At 37.6% G+C, this 17,994-nt stretch overlaps 1 protein-coding gene across 1 annotated transcript in view; it reads right to left on the bottom strand.

Moving 5' to 3' along the window:
- Positions 1-3,242: 3,242 nt before the first annotated feature.
- NELL1 (neural EGFL like 1) overlaps positions 3,243-17,994 on the bottom strand; it is a 956,032-nt gene continuing 941,280 nt past the window's right edge. The window contains exons 19-21 of the mRNA XM_026454011.1: positions 7,775-7,951; positions 5,317-5,541; positions 3,243-3,739 (exon numbers count right to left, since the gene is read on the bottom strand). Of these exons, the coding sequence (XP_026309796.1) occupies positions 3,689-3,739; positions 5,317-5,541; positions 7,775-7,951 (453 nt within the window). The 3' untranslated portion in view covers positions 3,243-3,688. The remainder of the gene's footprint in view (positions 3,740-5,316; positions 5,542-7,774; positions 7,952-17,994) is intronic.

Raw genomic sequence — 17,994 nt, forward strand, 5'->3', positions numbered from 1 at the left:
GGTCTCTTGTAAGGCAGGCCTGGTGGTGACAAAATCTCTAAGCATTTGCTTATCTATAAAAGATTTTATTTCTCCTTCACTGATGAAACTTAGTTTGGCTGGATATGAAATTCTGGGTTTAAAATTCTTTTCTTTAAGAATGTTGAATACTGGCCCCCACTCTCTTCTGGCTTGTAGAGTTCCTGCTGAGAGGTCTGCTGTTAGTCTGATGGGCTTCCCTTTGTGGGTAATCCGACCTTTCTCTCTGGCTGCCCTTAAGATTTTTTCCTTCATTTCAACTTTGGTGAATCTGGGAATTATGTGTCTTGGAGTTGCTCTTCTCGAGGAGTATCTTTGTGGCGTTCTCTGTATTTCCTGAATTTGAATGTTGGCCCGCCCTACTAGGTTGGGGAAGTTCTCCTGGATGATATCCTGAAGAGTGTTTTCCAACTTGGTTCCATTTTCCCCCTCACTTTCAGGCACCCCAATCAGACGTAGATTTGGTCTTTTTACATAATCCCATACTTCTTGCAGGCTTTGTTCATTCCTTTTTCGTCTTTTTTCTTTTGGTTTCTCTTCTCACTTCATTTCATTCATTTGATCCTCCATCGCTGATACTCTTTCTTCCAGTTGATCAAGTCGGTTACTGAAGCTTGTGGATTTGTCACATATTTCTCGTGTCATGGTTTTCATCTCTGTCATTTCATTTATGACCTTCTCTGCATTAATTATTCTAGCTATCAATTCTTCCACTCTTTTTTCAAGATTTTTAGTTTCTTTGCGCTGGGTACGTAATTCCTCCTTTAGCTCTGAGAAGTTTGATGGACTGAAGCCTTCTTCTCTCATCTCGTCGAAGTCTTTCTCTGACCAGCTTTGATCCGTTGCTGGCGATGAGCTGCGCTCCTTTGCAGGGGGAGATGCGCTCTTATTTTTTGAATTTCCAGCTTTTCTGCCCTGTTTCTTCCCCATCTTTGTGGTTTTATCTGATTCTGGTCTTTGATGATGGTGACGTACTTATGGGGTTTTGGTATAGGTGTTCTTCCTGTTTGATAGTTTTCCTTCTAATAGTCAGGACCCTCAGCTATAGGTCTGTTGGAGATTGCTTGAGGTCCACTCCAGACCCTGTTTGCCTGGGTATCAGCAGCAGAGGTTGCAGAAGATACAATATTGCTGAACAGCGAGTGTACCTGTCTGATTCTTATTTTGGAAGCTTCCTCTCAGGGGTGTACTCCATCCTGCGAGGTGTGGGGTGTCAGACTGCCCCTAGTAGGGGATGTCTCCCAGTTAGGCTACTCAGGGGTCAGGGACCCACTTGAACAGGCAGTCTGTCTGTTCTCAGATCTCAACCTCGGTGTTGGGAGATCCACTGCTCTCTTCAAAGCTGTCAGACAGAGTCCTTCGGGTCTGCACAGGCCTCTGCTGCTTCCCCTGTTGTTTTTTTAGCTGTGCCCTGTCCCCAGAGGTGGAGTCTACAGAGACAGGCAGCTTTCCTTGAGCTGCTGTGAGCTCCACCCAGTTCGAGCTTCCCAGCGGCTTTGTTTACCTACTTAAGCCTCAGCAATGGCGGGAGCCCCTCCCCCAGCCTTGCTGCTGCCTTGTGTTTAGATCGCAGACTGCTGTGATAGCAATGAGGGAGGCTCTGTGGCCGTGGGACCCTCCCAGCCAGGTGTGGGTATAGTCTCGTGGTGTGCCCGTTTCCTTATAGCGCAGTATTGGGGTGGGAATTACCCGATTTTCCAGGTGTTGTGTGTCTCGGTTCGCCTGGCTAGGAAAAGGGATTCCCTTCCCCCTTGCGCTTCCCAGGTGAGGCAATGCCTCGCCCTGCTTCAGCTCTCGCTGGTTGGGCTGCAGCAGCTGACCAGCACGGATTGTTTGGCACTCCCCAGTGAGATGACCCCAGTACCTCCGTTGAAAATGCAGAAATCACCGGTCTTCTGTGTCGCTTGCGCCGGGAGTTGGAGACTGGAGCTGTTTCTATTTGGCCATCTTGCTCCGCCCTCCCAATAATAAGATTTAACACGGATCATAGTTTGCCAATCCCTGACATATTCAGTCACAAATAATTCTTGTAAATGTCTTTGTTTTTTTCAGCAAAAATTGAAAGGATTTTTTTAGTTGTTGTAAATATTTTCAAAAAGTGATACTAAAATTCTCTTCAAGGTTTCATTTAGGGAATTAAAATAAAACAGATGTGTTCTAATTTACCATATTATATCAATCTTTGTCAAGTATAGTATTTAAATTGCTGTTATCATAATTCAATACATAAAATTGATTTTATGTAGTGAACTTCATCTTCACAAAAAATATTGGGTATCATTTCCACTGGACAAATACCAATGAATAATAGTTGTCTAAGTGTGTAATTTTAAATTAATAATTTGGCTAATATTTGATATTTAAATTTTTTTAGAATGACTGACTTAACAAGTTAGGTCTTTTTTTAAGTTCATGAGTGAATGGGAATCCACAAACCAACTTAATTCAGAGTAATGATGAATTCAAGAGCTGTAGGTATCACAAACCACTGAGATGTGATTTCCCTGAAACTACAACCCAAGCTTGAATTCTCAGCTCTGATAAAATGTCATTTGCACATTTTATTCATTTTGTAAAACTTAATAACTGAAAATTCTTGAAAATACGGCATTGGCTCAAGTGAAAACATTCACTGTTCTAAAATAACTTCTGAGTATACAAATAGATTTTCTTAAAGGTGTCTCCCTCATGTATATGACAGGCAATGTAGTTAAGTAGAAAAAAACACTGAACAGGAATTAGGAGACTTGATTACCAATCCCAACACACTGTAAATCAACTAGTTCTAAACAAATTAGTTGACTGGAACTGCTTAATTCACACTTCTGTAATATAGGGACAATACTTCTGACATGTACTATGATTATAACTTTATTAATAACTAACTGTGATGCTTTATAAATGATCAAGTATTGCATAAATCTGACACAAAGGTAATTTTGCTTTCAAAGCCAAGAAAGGCTTTAAGCATTGCTGCTTCTAAATTGTGAGTTAAATTTTTTTTTTTTTTTTTTTTTTTTTTGCAAAAGAGACAAGAGTTCTCTTTAAAATAATTCTTTGTTTTTGGTCCTTCCCTTCTTTGTCATACTTGGCTTCAGCCTGTTTAAGCTGAATGAGTAGGCATTTAAGAAGGTTCAACACTTTGAAATGTATGTATAATGCAATTGGACTCTACATATATATTTTCATCAAAACATTTTACAAGGATCTCAGCACTAAGTATACAGTAGATGGGACAAAAATCACAACAGGCAAGTTTATTTTAGAATTTGATCCATAAATCAACAAAATAAATAAAAGGAGCTGAGTCTCTATTATGTTAGTACACAAAATAAGCCAAAAAATACATCAACATTTACCATGAGATCATTTAAATGTGTTTGCAAATGATCTGATAAGGGAAACATGATTTACAACACGGGAAACTTCTTTTAACAACCATTGACTTAAATAGACTGCACTGTAGGTCACCTAGACTAGGTTAGCAAGAATGAGCAAAGTGGTAGGTCCAAAAGGCAACCTCCAAACACCTTCCTCAGATGGAAACTTTGGCAATTGTCTGTGGTTAAAAAAACAAACAGAAAAAAACCCCAAACCACCAATTCCTATTCTTAATCACGTTGGATGGTCATTTTGTCCATTCTTCTGCGATGAGTCCATTTTAAATACTTCAATTATTTTGAAGACACTCCAAATCCACAGAACAACAGACTCTTCCATTCTGTACATCAAAGAAACATGCGTTAGCCAGTTGAGACACAGAATATAAATTCATTAGCAGTCTGCAATTTTTATACTCAAAACAAGCTTCTGCATTTTGAGACAAACTTCAAGAAGTTTATAAAACTTCAAGAAGTCATATAAAAATGACTAGAAAATCTGCTAGGAAAAAAATTAGAGAAAGAGTAGAAAGGAAGGAAGGACTGACAGACCCTCCAGGGTACTGCTCACTGGGATTCTGCTAGCAGTGCAATTTCACACACCACCTGCATCAATCCCTGCTTAGGAGACCTCCCTGGGATTTCCAACTTTTCACACGACCTGTTTGCTGTACTTATTCCAAGTGAGATTCTTTCCATAAATCCTAAAAGATAGCAATTTGTCATTTAAGAAGCTATTTGAAAGTACCCCTAACAATCTGCAGGCGAGTCCAAGATGGAGTCCAGTAAAGTTTGCATAAAATCTCTCATGGTGACTATGAAGGGGATAGTGCATATTTGGGTACACAAATACTTTTAAATTCATTAAAAAATAATTTTATGTATTAATATAAATATACCTTTATAATTCCATATAATTATCAAATAAGTAACAGAGGTCTCCATGTATCTTGATCATTTAGTTTTTTGGAGCTGAAGGTACAAATGGGACCATGGACCATTTTCTACATGAGGTCTGATAGTACCCTTTTTCTGTTGGGGCTACATCTTAAGATGATACTTTCCCAGAAAAAAAAAATCTACATTTATAACAGCATAAAGAGGCAAGTTGGGAAGCTTCCACTGATGCCTGAAGCTGAGCCAAGGTTTGATGGGACCAAGTAGACTCCTAGTTTTAACATGTTTGATCATGGGAATCTTAAACAGATGTTTTGGCAGAGATTTGACACTAACTAATGATTGTTCCAAATCAGCTACCACTCCAGCCCTTCATGAGTTTTGAACGGAGAGAATGGTCAGTTTTTTAATCTTAATGACACATGAGGATGTCCATGAAAACTCCTCCAAAAAGACAGGGAAATAATCACTGTTAATGAAATGCTATAGCAAGAGCTGCAGGTCCCCACCTTAGGCACTCTGATAATTAAACAAAACAACGTGAGAGGACTTTTTTTTTCCCTAACATTGACGGTTTAATAAAAGAACTTGAAACTTTTCCAGAATGAAAGGAAGTTGACTGGTTTCCTTCCTTCCTCCCTCTTTCCCTCCCTCCTTTCCTCTTTCCCTCCCTCCCTCCCTTCTTTCTTCTTCCCTTCCTTCCTTCTTTTTTTCCTTTTTATTTAATATGCAGGTCAAAAGAGCCTAAATCAGCCATAATTCAGCCTAGAATCAATTGTAAAAATTCTGTAGTTCAAAGGCAGGAGTAATTCTTATATTTCATGCTCATTTGGAATTTGCCTTTTTACAGGTGCAGCTATGATATATTCATACACATTAAATTCCTATCAGAAGTAAATTTATGCCAGAGTTTCCACCATGTCCAGTGAACTTGTGCATTCAGAAACATCAGGAGTGGACCTCCTGCAAGTGTTTTCTGGCAATTGTTCAAGGCTTCAATATCCACAGAACATCCAATTACCTTGCATTTACAGGTTGTGCAGGGAGATCCAGCCATCGTCCACACTGAGCCACTAAGCCTTGAAACACCATAGCTGTCCAGGCAAGTTTTTCTGATGTCATAGGCGATGTTATCAGCTAGGCAGGGGTCACTGACACAGCGGGGACAACACTCCCCTTCTAGCATAGCTGTGTACTCACAGCTCAAGTTGGGGCAAGTGAGTGGCCAGCAATCTACCTCTCCTTCCTGTAGAGGAAAAGCAAAAAATGTCTCTTATTGTTCCTATGCATAATTTTATTCCCAAGTCATTAAGGGGAATGAGAGCACAGTAATTCTCATCACTGAATGTTTCTAGTTGACACCATTGAGGATATAATACACTTCCTCCTTGAAGACCTACTACAGGTCTCACTTCTTTCAGAATGCTTTTGCCGACCGTCTACACTGCAGTACACAGAAAGATCTAGATGAGCTTCTTTGTGTGCCAAGCACAGCCTATAACTATTTTAACATGATACTTATAATCATATCATAATCAGTACAATTCCACATTAAGTTTTGAGCTTTCAGGCTTTGGGCTTTTTACTTGCTATCATGTTTAGCACAGTTTTGGTCATTAAAGGCTAATAAATAAATTATAAGATACTGTCTAGTATATAAAGAGCAATGAGTTTCTCTTAAGGTCAAAAGCAGAACCTGAAGCACTATAATATTTCAATCAGATTTAAAGTTAAGATTGGGTAATGTCAAGAGAACCATTTCAGAATGGTTTTGAATATAACATGTGTCCACTGAACTTTCTAGGTTGCAGTTCAAATGGAGCCTCTGTGTGTCTCAGCATCTGGCATCTGTGGCTTCACTGAGCTGCCCACAATAAAACTGTTTCACTATGCATCTTCTTCCTCTGCTATCGTGAATTACAATCCATGGCATAATACCTCATAATGTATGGTAACTTGTTTAATTGTTCAGTCATCTCCATAAGACTATGGGCTTTGTGTAGGTATAGGCCATGTGTATCTTGCTCACTGTTGCATCATACAAAGTCTGGCACATGAAAAGTCTTGACAAATATTAAGCAGACCCACATTATTCTCAAGTAATTCATAAGTTATGTGTTTAACAGCTTCAGTTTTCCTGAGAAATATTCATCTCAGGGGCTGGGATGGAAGAGGATATACTTCTGAAATTCTATCTATGAAAATTTCATGCATAAAATTAATACCAATTCTTCTGGATGCCTGATGATTAGCTTCCTGGAAAAGAAATACAATTTGCTAGTCTCACAGGGAAACTAATTCTACAGTTGTATTGATTTGTTTGTCCTTTGGTGGGAGTTTTAAAAAATGACTACAATTTTTATTTATCTGAGTCTTACTTCTCAGTTGTAGGAGTGATTAAGAAAGACATACTCTGTTAAGATTATCTGCACATTCACCTGAAGATTTTTAAAAATCTGATGGAAATGTAGAGCATAATTTATCTGAATGCTTGTTTTCATACAGTACCCATAAAATGAGAATCATTCATGTCAGCAAATGTTAAACTGTGGACACCCAGCTAATAATATCCATTAGGAATCAACTCAGAATGTTCCATGGTTGTGACTTCACATATGGGACATCACATTCCATGCCAATGTGTCCTAAAAGTCTTCCCATTGCTAGAAATCTTTGTGATATCATTTGAAACTGAAAGAACCCGGTCAAGAAATTAAGCCTTTTCTCTGGACTTTCTCAAATCTAATTATTCCATTAGTAGCCCTATATTAATATTTATAACAACCACCATTTTTTCTTTTTAAACACGTAGTATCTGAAAAGATTTTTCAAGGTAGGAAGTATTAACAATAGTCACTACCATACACTAAGTACCTTCTCTGAGCCAAGTACTGTATTTGTCCTTCTTACATATCTTGTAATCTTCATAACAGCCCATTCTTTCCCTCAGATGTATTCACACACCTGTATCCACTTGAGGAAAGAATAGTAAAATGCTAGGACTTACTCAAGGTAATCATGTTAAGCTAGCATGTGGGGGGACCAGGTTTAGATTCTAAGTCTCTATGATTAAATCTCTGATATTTCTACTATATTTTGTTACCTCTTATATTGAAATCTTTAAGGCTTATGGCACAGAAATGAAAGATTTAGCTCTGTCAGGACTACAAGTGACTAGTCAAGGTTTTGAAAGCTTCCTTTCTTGCAGAGATTTTTCTTGATCTTGATTTCTTATTAGTAATAGCTGTAAACTGTCATTGTTTGGGTCAAATCTGTCCCATAAATATGTGCTTTTTACTTTGTATAGTGTTTCAAATACAACCTGAATATCTTTAGTCAGAGAACATGACCCTTAGCCACAGGCCCCCCAGAGCTCCCTGTATAGTATTATGAAAAAAGGGGAACTAGGTCCCACAGACAACTGAATTTGTAACCTCTTTCAGAGTAAAGGCTCAATGCCCTGCAGGAAGCCAACATACCAGACACCGACATTGCTGACAGCTATGGGTCCAATTGTCTCCACTTCGATACAGCTTGTGACCATTTTGGTCTAAACATTGACTTGTGACCCTGGTGTCACATTCTGGGCAACAGAAAAGGTCAGCACTTGGATTCTGGCAATCACAAGCCGTCCGTCGGCAGAATATCTTGCCATCCTGTTTAGAAATGAAGTTAAGGAGATTTCATCATTTACGCCATGATGGGCAGCTACACTATGAGAACTGAACTTCTTGGATTCTTAGTCATCCCCTGGCCACCTCTCATTCTGTTCAAAACTGAAGCACGCATGTGTGTTCACACAAACACACCCTTTCTTTCCCTGCTTTTGCTTGCAGAGCAGAAAAAATAACAATAGGAACATTTCTAAGTTTAACAAAAAGTCAACATGTTTTTTGAAAATCTTTTTCAAAAGAGTTCTTAAAAATCATAATTCTAAGTAAGAATTATAAGTAAGCAGCTAAAAATGCATATATGATCAATAAGTCATTTGAGTGGAAAATCATGCTCCTGTATTTCCATGATACCACTTAACATATTCAGATACATTCATCTAACTATATCCCTGTCCCAACTGTGAAAGGAAGTCTGATTATGCCCTTTATACAGAAGAATTCACTTAAATCCAGAGAGGCTAAACCAGTTATCCAAGATGGCATAGGTAGGTAGTGATTCTCCAAGCAGCACCACCAACTGTTATGGTCTCAAAATCTTCTCCGGCAAGACCTCCTTAAAGTTGTGTACTACAGGGGGGTATAATCAGGTGCCTCTTTCCATCTTATGGCAGTTCTCCATATTGTAAGCACAGTACAATTTTTGAAGTATTGGCTCTGAGGACTCACAGTTACAAAAAATTGAAAGTCAGCAGCACTTCAGCAGTAAGACTAAACATTTTGCAATGTGTCGTTTTTTATACATCTGTTGCTTATGGTAATTTCTTAAACAATGTTCTTCATTGCTGAAAATTTAAGGTAAGACCTGTCATCACCATTCATGGTTAAAACTACTTTGTTGAGTATTTTAAAACATCAAAGAGTCTCAGGGCTGGAAGGTACCTTAAAGAACATATAACTAAGCCTCCTGACCTACAGCTGAATCCTGTTTACAGCAGCCATATTCAAAAGTGTTCAAGTCTGTGCTTGAGGCTCTCCAGCCTTGAATTCACCACTATGGAGAGAATGTGGTGTGCATCTCTGTACATGTTAAAATGTAAAAAGTCAGACTTCTCATTACTTCTATCCATTGATCTGAATCCATACCTTCGGTAATAATAGAACTCCAAACACTCTGTCATATTTCAGTTCTTCAGTTTTTAGAAGACAGCTCTTATGTATTCACTGAGATGTTTCACTTCTTGGTAAACACCTCTAATTTCTTGACCAGTTCCCATCATTTATAATCCTTTCACTGTCATAGTTGCCTTCTCTTTCAACAGTTTTAAGTATGTATCATCATCATCATCATCATCATCATCATCATATTCTACCATACACTTAATGCTTATCTTGTGTTATATATTGTGCAGAGGCATTTACATGCATGATCACATTTAATCCCGATATTTTGTGGAATATGAATGTATATCTCTATTTCTCAAATGAGGTAGCTGAGAGAACTAAATAGAATTATTCAGTAACAGTCTTTGAAGAAAGAGTGAATTGAGTTTCATGCTCACCTTTTTCTAAGCGTTGTACTTTCTTTAATGCAGGCTTTTTTCAATAAAGTCATGTGCCACACAATGAAATTTTGGTCACTGACATACTACACATACGAAGGTGATCCTATAGAATTTTAATGAAGCTGAAAAATTCCTCTCACCTAGTGACATCGCAGCCATTATATAATGCAGTGCATTACTCACACACGTGTTTGTAATGATGTCTGTGTAAACAAGCCTACTGAGCTGCCAGTTGTATAAAAATGTATCACCTACAGTCATTTACAGTACATACTGCTTGATAATGATAAATGATTAGCTTACTGGTTTATGTATTTAGTATACTATCTTTTTAAATCATTATTTCAGAATGTATTCTTTCTACTTATAAAAAAAGAGATAACTAAAACAGCCTCAGGCAAGTCCTCAGGAGGTATTCCAGAAGAAGGCATTGTTATCATAAGAGATGACAGCTCTGTGGGTATTATTGTCCCTGGAGACCTTCCAGTGGGACAACACATGGAGGAAAATATGGAGGTGAAAGACAGTGATATTGATAATCCTGACCCTGTGGAGACCTAGGTTAAGGTGTGTTTTTGTGTCCTAGTTTGAAAAAAATGTTTAATAAGTTTTAAAAAATTAAAAATAGAAAAAGATTATAGAATAATATAAAGAAAATATTTTGTACAGCTGTACAATGTGTTTGTTTTAAACTAAGTTATTAGACAAGAGTCAAAAGTTACAAAAATTAAAAAGTTTATAAAGTAAAAAAGTTACAATAAGCTAAGGTTAATTTATTGAAGAAAAAAATTCTTTTTCAAAATTTGGTGTAGCCTAAGTTTACAAGGTTCATAAAGTCTACAGAAGTGCACAGTAATATCCTAGGCCTTCACATGCACCCAACATTCACTCACTGACTCACCTACTGCAACTTCTAGTCCCGTAAACTCCATTCATGGTATGTGTTCTATACAGGTATACCATTTTTCATCTTTTATGTGTATTTTTACTGTACCTTTTCTATGTTTAGACATACAAATACTTACCACTGTGTTACAGTTGCCTACAATATTAAGTATAGTATCATGCTGTCCAGGTTTATAGCCTAGAAGCAATAGACTATACCAAATAGCCTAGGTGTGTAGTAAGCTATTCCATCTAGGTTTGTTTAAATATACTCTATGATGTTGATACAGTGAGGAAAAAGCCTAATGACTCGTTTCTTAGAATGTATCCCTGTCATTAAGTGATGCATGACTGTATTTACTTTCTTTGACTGAGCCATAGTGTTGGCTAATATTGAGCTTAATGAAGACTAAAACCTCATTAAGCCCTATCTCATCTTGTGCACTTGGCTGTTTAGGGGCAGCAACTATACAACTTGATGTTTATCTCTGTTGCATTTCATATCGTTAGATCCATTTCATCTCTCCTTGCTGTCATAATGTTTTGCAAACGCTATTTCTGTCATCTACTATAGCTCACCCTCCTTCACAGCTTAGTGACATCTGAAAACTTGATGGACTTGCCCTCAGAGTCTTTATCTACTTTATCCACAACAACGCTGAATAATCAGACAGAGCTTGCTGAGATATTTAGTGTCAGCTAAAGTGGAAACCTTAAAAGCTTTATATTCTTTAAGGAGTATTGAAAGGAGACATGCCAGCTACATATATAACAACAGGTTGAAAAATGCATTGTGTCCATTGGCTCTTTTACTGTACAAATAGCAAGAAATCATGGTGTTCCAAAAATATCGAGATGAAAGATTATACACACACATATACATTTGCATGCATATGCAAACATGTACATAGAGAGAAAGCAAGAGAGTGTATATTTTAGCAAGTGAATTGAATCAGAGAATCCAGCTAGTCAGGACAAGGAAGTGTCCTGATCCTAGGAATTTTCCAACAATAGGTCTTTGGTTTACAGCTCATATATTTTTAACTCATACAGCTCATATTATTTAACTCACTAATATATTTTGCCTGTGTCACCATGGCCCCAAATGACTCCCTGAAGACTTACTTTAACCAACAAAAACTAAGCAAAGTAATGATAGCTACAACATAAAACCATTTGATCAGCTCAGCTTCCAATAGCACACTATCACTCTTCCCAAGTGTAGAAGGATCATGCCTTAGCAACCAGCGTGGCTGTGTCTGTGGCCGGCATCAAACAAAGGGATAAATTATTTCAGAAAAGGTTACTGCACAACAGGCTATGAGACTCGATAAGAATGTCAGTTTTCTTCTCGCGTGCTGATTAAAAGAATGAATAAGAATAAATGGATAGCCTCCAGGGTTAGTACAAAATAAAGCAATTTCACATCTCATCAATTATGTGAAAATGCCAAGTAGGACCCTCTTAGCTTCTAACGTGTTTCAGAACAATGGCAATGTTCACTTTCCCTTTGAATTACAGGGTAACTGTCAAGAAAATCATTTTTAATAATGAAAATGTCACAGGTGACTCCATTAATACAATGAGAATGCCATTACAAAGCATCAGCTCACAGAGCACAATTGTACTAGAAACTAAATTTGGGGAGAGTATGGATCCCACTGATGATAAGTAATCCTTTTGTCAGAGATCTTTGAGGCTCTTTCCAGAGCTTGATCTCTATCCCATGGGTGGTTTGAACAATCCCGACTTACATGCCAAAGATGTATTTTTGCAATCTTCTGCCACAGAAACTGTTTTGATGCAATTTTATACTACAAGTTCAATGATAAGCAAGTAATTACTATTGTAATAGTTAAAATGCTTCTGAATTTTAAAAAGCAGGGAAATAAACTTTCCTATCAAATAAAAAATATTTTTTTCTTATGCCATGGAAAAATTATAGTTTTTTGCTATTAATTATAAATTTTAATACTGAATAGTCAACACACTGATATATTTACTCCAGATTACATAATATCACTCATGTTTTTTTCTGCCATAGAGTTTTGAAACTTTTAAATCAAGAAGGTAGACATAGGTCAGATTATTTCTGTAAAACAGTAATATAAACTTTGGGTTGAAAACTGATGCCCACGGTCCAAATTCAACCTGATGCCTGTTTTTGTAAATGAAGTGTTATTGGAACACAAGTTCCCTTGTCCATTTACATTTTGCCTGTGGGTCTTTTTCACACTGCAATGGCAGAATTGAGTATTTGGGACATTTTTTTTTTTTTTTTTCACACTGCAATGGCAGAATTGAGTATTTGGGACAGAAGCTTTATGGTCTACAAAACATGAAATATTTACAACATGACCCTTTAAAGAAAAAAACCTTGCTGATGATGCCTGATATATAGACTATGAAATTAGGGCTGGTAATCTAGATGCACCTATTCTACTTTCTCACATACAAATTGAGCTGTGATTTCCAATCTTTTTACAAAGTATTAATTTTGCTTTCAGGTCACAGTCCACAAACTAGTCCCTTAGTCCTAACACCTGGGGTAGAAACACATTTAGCAGTCATTTTATCCAGTTATCTCATTTTAATGAAGAGGAAACTAAGCCCAGAGAGGGAAATGCCTTTTCCATGTAGAAAACTAATAACAAAACAGAAACTTATCCCTAACCTGAACTTTCATAACAATGATTTTCCACTATGATGCACCTTTGCATCATGAGGAGGCTAGGGGATAGAAAAAACTAATTTAGGTAAAGTGATACCAGAAGGATTCTTGGGGCAAAGGTTTTCAAAGAGGCAGCCCTCAAACCAGCAGCATTACTATCTCCTGGGTACTACTGAAAAATGCAAATTCTTGCACCCCCACCCCTCCCCAGATCTATGAACCAGAAAATACTGAGGGTAGAGTCAGCGATCAAAGTTTCACAAGCCCTGCAGGTAATTCTGGTGCAAAGCTTCAAAATCATTGATGGAGAAACAACATCACCCAGTCAGATGGGGAGGTAGCATGGTGTAGCATTCAAGCTCCTGCAAAGACAAAGCAGGGTTTTGAAGTACCACAGGAGAAAGAGTCTGGGAAACAGAAAGAGACACCCTGTTCCTTTACAGGACCCCTAGAGTTTTGAGTGCCAAATGAAACCTACCAATAAGTTCCTCTTTCCAAGCAAAAGAAACACAATCTTACAGCTTGCACAGCTAACTCCAACCATCAAAACCACCATAGATAAGAATATATTTATAATGCTGCTAGTTGGGTTCAAAGAGCAAGGTAAAGCATTTTTATGAGCAGTTTTCTGGAGTTCAGAGAGGTTACTTCTATCCTGGCCCCAGGCACAGGCCAGACTCTTCCCTGGCTGCTTCCTGTGAGTAAGTGCTATTCTTAGGAAAGCAGGACCAGTGTGCTGACTGCTCCTTGTAGATCAGATTCTTTCCTCCTTGCCAGAAAGGGATACATGAGTGCTTTTGAGAGTGTCCCTGGCATGATCATCTTCAGTTTCTGGGAATAGGTTTATATAAACCAGGTCAGATGGCCATGATTCCAGACAATCTCATGGAAAAGGTCTTCTCCACTTTGCCTTTCCTTTCCACAGTAATTCATCCCTGACTTTATTATAGCATGGAAGTTTACTGGCTATTTATGGTATCCCTTTCCCTACTCCTCTCTAACCCCCAGAAAAATTCAAGAACTAATGCTGCTCAAGTCTTTAGTATTATTGTTTTCAAGATGAATGCTACTCACATTTTTTAACTGTATGAAATCATAGAAACACTATCTGGCCTTCATAATTTGCTGTCTTCCTCCCACTAGATTATCCAGTTACTACTCATAATAGGATAGGTATAGGTATAAGTGTACATGTAGGTATAGATGTAGTAGCATACAAGCCCAACTTGCAGACTCTGGTTCTTATGCTTATCAATGGCACCTGAATTCTATTCACCTGAGAAAATGAGCAGCTATGTCTCAAACTTGCTAGTCAGGAGCTTTTTTTTTTTTTGCCCAGAGAATAGGGAAGACATTACCACAGACACTAAGTCTCTAGCAACATCAGTCATCAGGACCCATTTTTCACTTCTGCATTTTCTCCCATTAGATGTCACTTCTCTACCCCTCTTTCAAGTTTTCATCTTTACTCCTCTGAACCTTTACCTCAGCCTAAGTGATTTCTTTCTAGTTAGCTTTTATCTGCTTAGGTCATCCATCATTCTGTCAATCAGACCTTGATTGGGCTCTGCCAATTCCAAATGTAAACTCTCTCATGATCATTTGCTGCGCACAGGATGAAGTCTAAATTCCATGGCCTGGCTCTGTCTTCAGCCTTAATCTCCCAGCTCATCAGTGACTATACCCTTCTTATACTCTTTTTGCTCTTGATATTTTAAGCTCATCATTCACTTCATATTTCTAATGCAACATACATTCTTACACTTCTGCATCTTTGCTCTTACAGTTCCCTTTTGTTTGGGATTCACCTTCCCCTACATCTCTACTTGATTAAATTCCTCATCCTTTAAGGTCCCCTTCAAAGATCACCTCCTCTGTGAAAGGCTTTCCCTATTCGCTTCTGCATCTTCCCAGAGTAGAGCATTCAGTCGTCCCTCAGTATCTCTGGGGGATTTGTTCGAGGACCTCTGCACAGATACCAGAATCTGCAGATGCTCAAGTCCCTTATATAAAATGGCATAGTGTTTGCATATAACTGCACAGTATTGCAAACCACCTATGCATATCCTCCCATATGCTTTAAATCATCTCTAGACTACTAATAATACCTAATAGGATGTTACTGAAATATTTCATTATTTTCAATTTACATTATCTTTGTTTTTTAAATATTTCTGATCGAGGTTGGTTGAATCCAAGAATGTAAAACCAACTATGCTTCCCTTTTCTGCATTACCACAGCAAATTTTTCATAGCTCTAGCATATATGACAAGTGGTTGTTTGTGTATCCATTTCCGTCTTCATCTCCACGATCTGCAACATAAATACAACTACTCATACTAAAATACTACATTTCATGGAAACGAATAAGCTGGGGATGTCACTACCTTCCCATGTAGCATAAGCAGAAACTAAAGATGTCTTCCTAAAGTCCTGGACAAATTTATGAATGGAAGAGCCACAGATGGGTATCTGTGAAAAGAAGCTGGCCTGTAACCAAGATTTAGGGATCAATCCAAGAGAGACAACCATTTTTCTTCTGGGTTTCTGTGGTTTAAATAATGCTGGAGGGACATAAGTTTTAAGCTGTGCAGCAATCTTTCTGTACCTAATTAGGTGGTCTAAAGATGCACAAAAACATTGTCACTGCCAAGGAAGTGCATAGCATCTAAACAAAAGCCCAAATCCATTTATGCCAGCCTAGCTTCATCATTGAACTCTATTCATCTGTGGACATGTTTCAAGGCCTTTTTTTTCAATTACCATGAAACACTAGTAGCTAACCTGGTGTGCTGACTCTCAAAGGGGAAAGTAGCCTCTTAAAAGAATTTTAACTCTACTTCTTTCAGCAGTAAGCCTTGACTTTTTGTTGGTTTGTGTAATTCTGTTGTTGCATAGTTTGATGGTATTTAAATTTGAAACATCAAGGATATGATTGAAAAGATAGTACTTTATACCCCAACCTTGATTTTATTTCTTAGCTTCCAAGATGATGCCATTATAGTCATCCATTTGGATGTGTAAGTATTGGAGATATTTCTTATCAAATTGAAATAGAGCACTTTCAACTTCAAATAATAGAAACAAACAAGGAGGGCCACAAACAGTTCATTTTATAATGGTGACTTACAGAATCTGATTTAGGATTCCTAATTCAGCTCCTAAACCAGGCTCTCTTCCTCCTCCACAACCTCTGGGAAACTGTGCTATAAATGGGAAATGAGTACATGTAGAACACAAACAAAAGTTTTATGTACAGAAATCTGCCTGTACTTTATTCAGATATTGGGGTGGTTTGCAGTGAAGGTGCATCATATTAACAAAATTAGATTACAAGAATTGCTTATCCCCTGTGGCAATTTCAGTCTAATTCTCATAAGACTTGGGAAACACTTTAGGATTCAAAACAGGATAATCAATTTAGGTTGCTTGGATTATTAACACAGTTAATTAAAGAAGCTCTGGGAAATTTTCAATGATTAGTAAGTTCCCTGCTTCATTATGGCTTAAATAAAACAAAAACTGAAAGAATAATTTTACTCTCATACTAGTCAAGACTCCACTAATGTCCTTTGCCTATTTCCCAGGGACTGGGGACCTAGAAAGCCCAAAAAGGATGTGGGGATACCTAATGATCATCCTCAAAAGTTTAATAACACAACATTTTCTTGAAATGATTTAGCAAAGAATTCATCCCGATTCTGCTGGCTGAATGGGAGACCTAATTGCCATCCTCTTCCATAAAGAATTATGGAAATATTCTAACCCACGATGAGATTTTTCTTCTCTTAAAAAATTTTGCCCTTTGAGTCAGCACCATGTAGTTAAATATTACACTTAATAACTTCAAAACCCCTTGAGGGAATGTCTCACCAGTCACTTAGATACAAGGAAGTACATGGAATCTAGTTGAAAGTTGAGAGTCGAAAGTCTGAGTTGAAAGTCTGAACTCAGTCAAGTTAGATTTCCAGTTACCTAATTAGTTTAAAATACACCAATAAATATCATCTGTAGAGTGTTACAAGCCATCTGACAAGATGGAAAAACTATGAACTTTGAGCCAAGCAAGTGGAGTTCAAGTCACAGCTTGGACATTTATATCTCTAATATTTACGGCAAGTTACTTTATCCCATGGAAATTCAGTTTCACTGTCTTTTAAAGTAGTGTTGTAAAAGGTAAACATGCTGCTGCTTTTTTAAAATTTCAGGGTGGCTGAAAGATAGCAAGTGTTCCAATAAGGGAAAACAAACCTAGATTGGAGTGTGGGAAACTAGGTTTAGGTGAAAGGGGAAAAAATAGGTGTTGAGGGTAATGATCTAGCACTTGATAACATGGTCCTCCTAACTAGGTGGCCCCAGGTCTGTGAATGTGTGGCAGGTGAAGGCAAGTGGATGAACTGGATGATTTCTTAAGGCTCATTTCAGTTCTGTTTCTTGGGAGCACACTGGGAATTTATCAGGGGACTTGGCTCTCTAAGAGGCTACTAAGCAAGTAATTTCTCTTGGTTCCCATGCCCATAAAGCTCAAGATTAAATAGTCTCATCCCAACAGACATAGACATGCAAGGCAAGAGCTACAGTAGAGCAATAACAAAGGCAAATAAATAGGCAAGATCAATAAAAGAAAAAATAAAACACAAAGAGATCAAACACTTTAATAGATCCATTTTGCAAAGCATAAAGCAAAACCAAATGATGACAGAATTTTATTTTCATAAGCATTAAACTCACTCCCAAACAACTTAATATAAGGAATGGCCCATCACTGAGAATAACAAAGAAGACATCAATTTCTAAGAGTCCTCATACTATCATTATCATTTGTTCAAAATGAAAATTCACCTGTCTCAGCACTGGATGCAAGTCTGTTGGCCTTGCTTTTCTAGATGATGTCATAAAGTGAGCAAGTTCATGCAGGTGGTTATTTTAGGCAAGGAGTAGTTTTAATCAGCAAGTTTGTATAAGT

The sequence above is a fragment of the Piliocolobus tephrosceles genome, chromosome 13 (genome assembly GCF_002776525.5).
Source record: "Piliocolobus tephrosceles isolate RC106 chromosome 13, ASM277652v3, whole genome shotgun sequence".
Lineage (NCBI taxonomy): Eukaryota > Metazoa > Chordata > Mammalia > Primates > Cercopithecidae > Piliocolobus > Piliocolobus tephrosceles.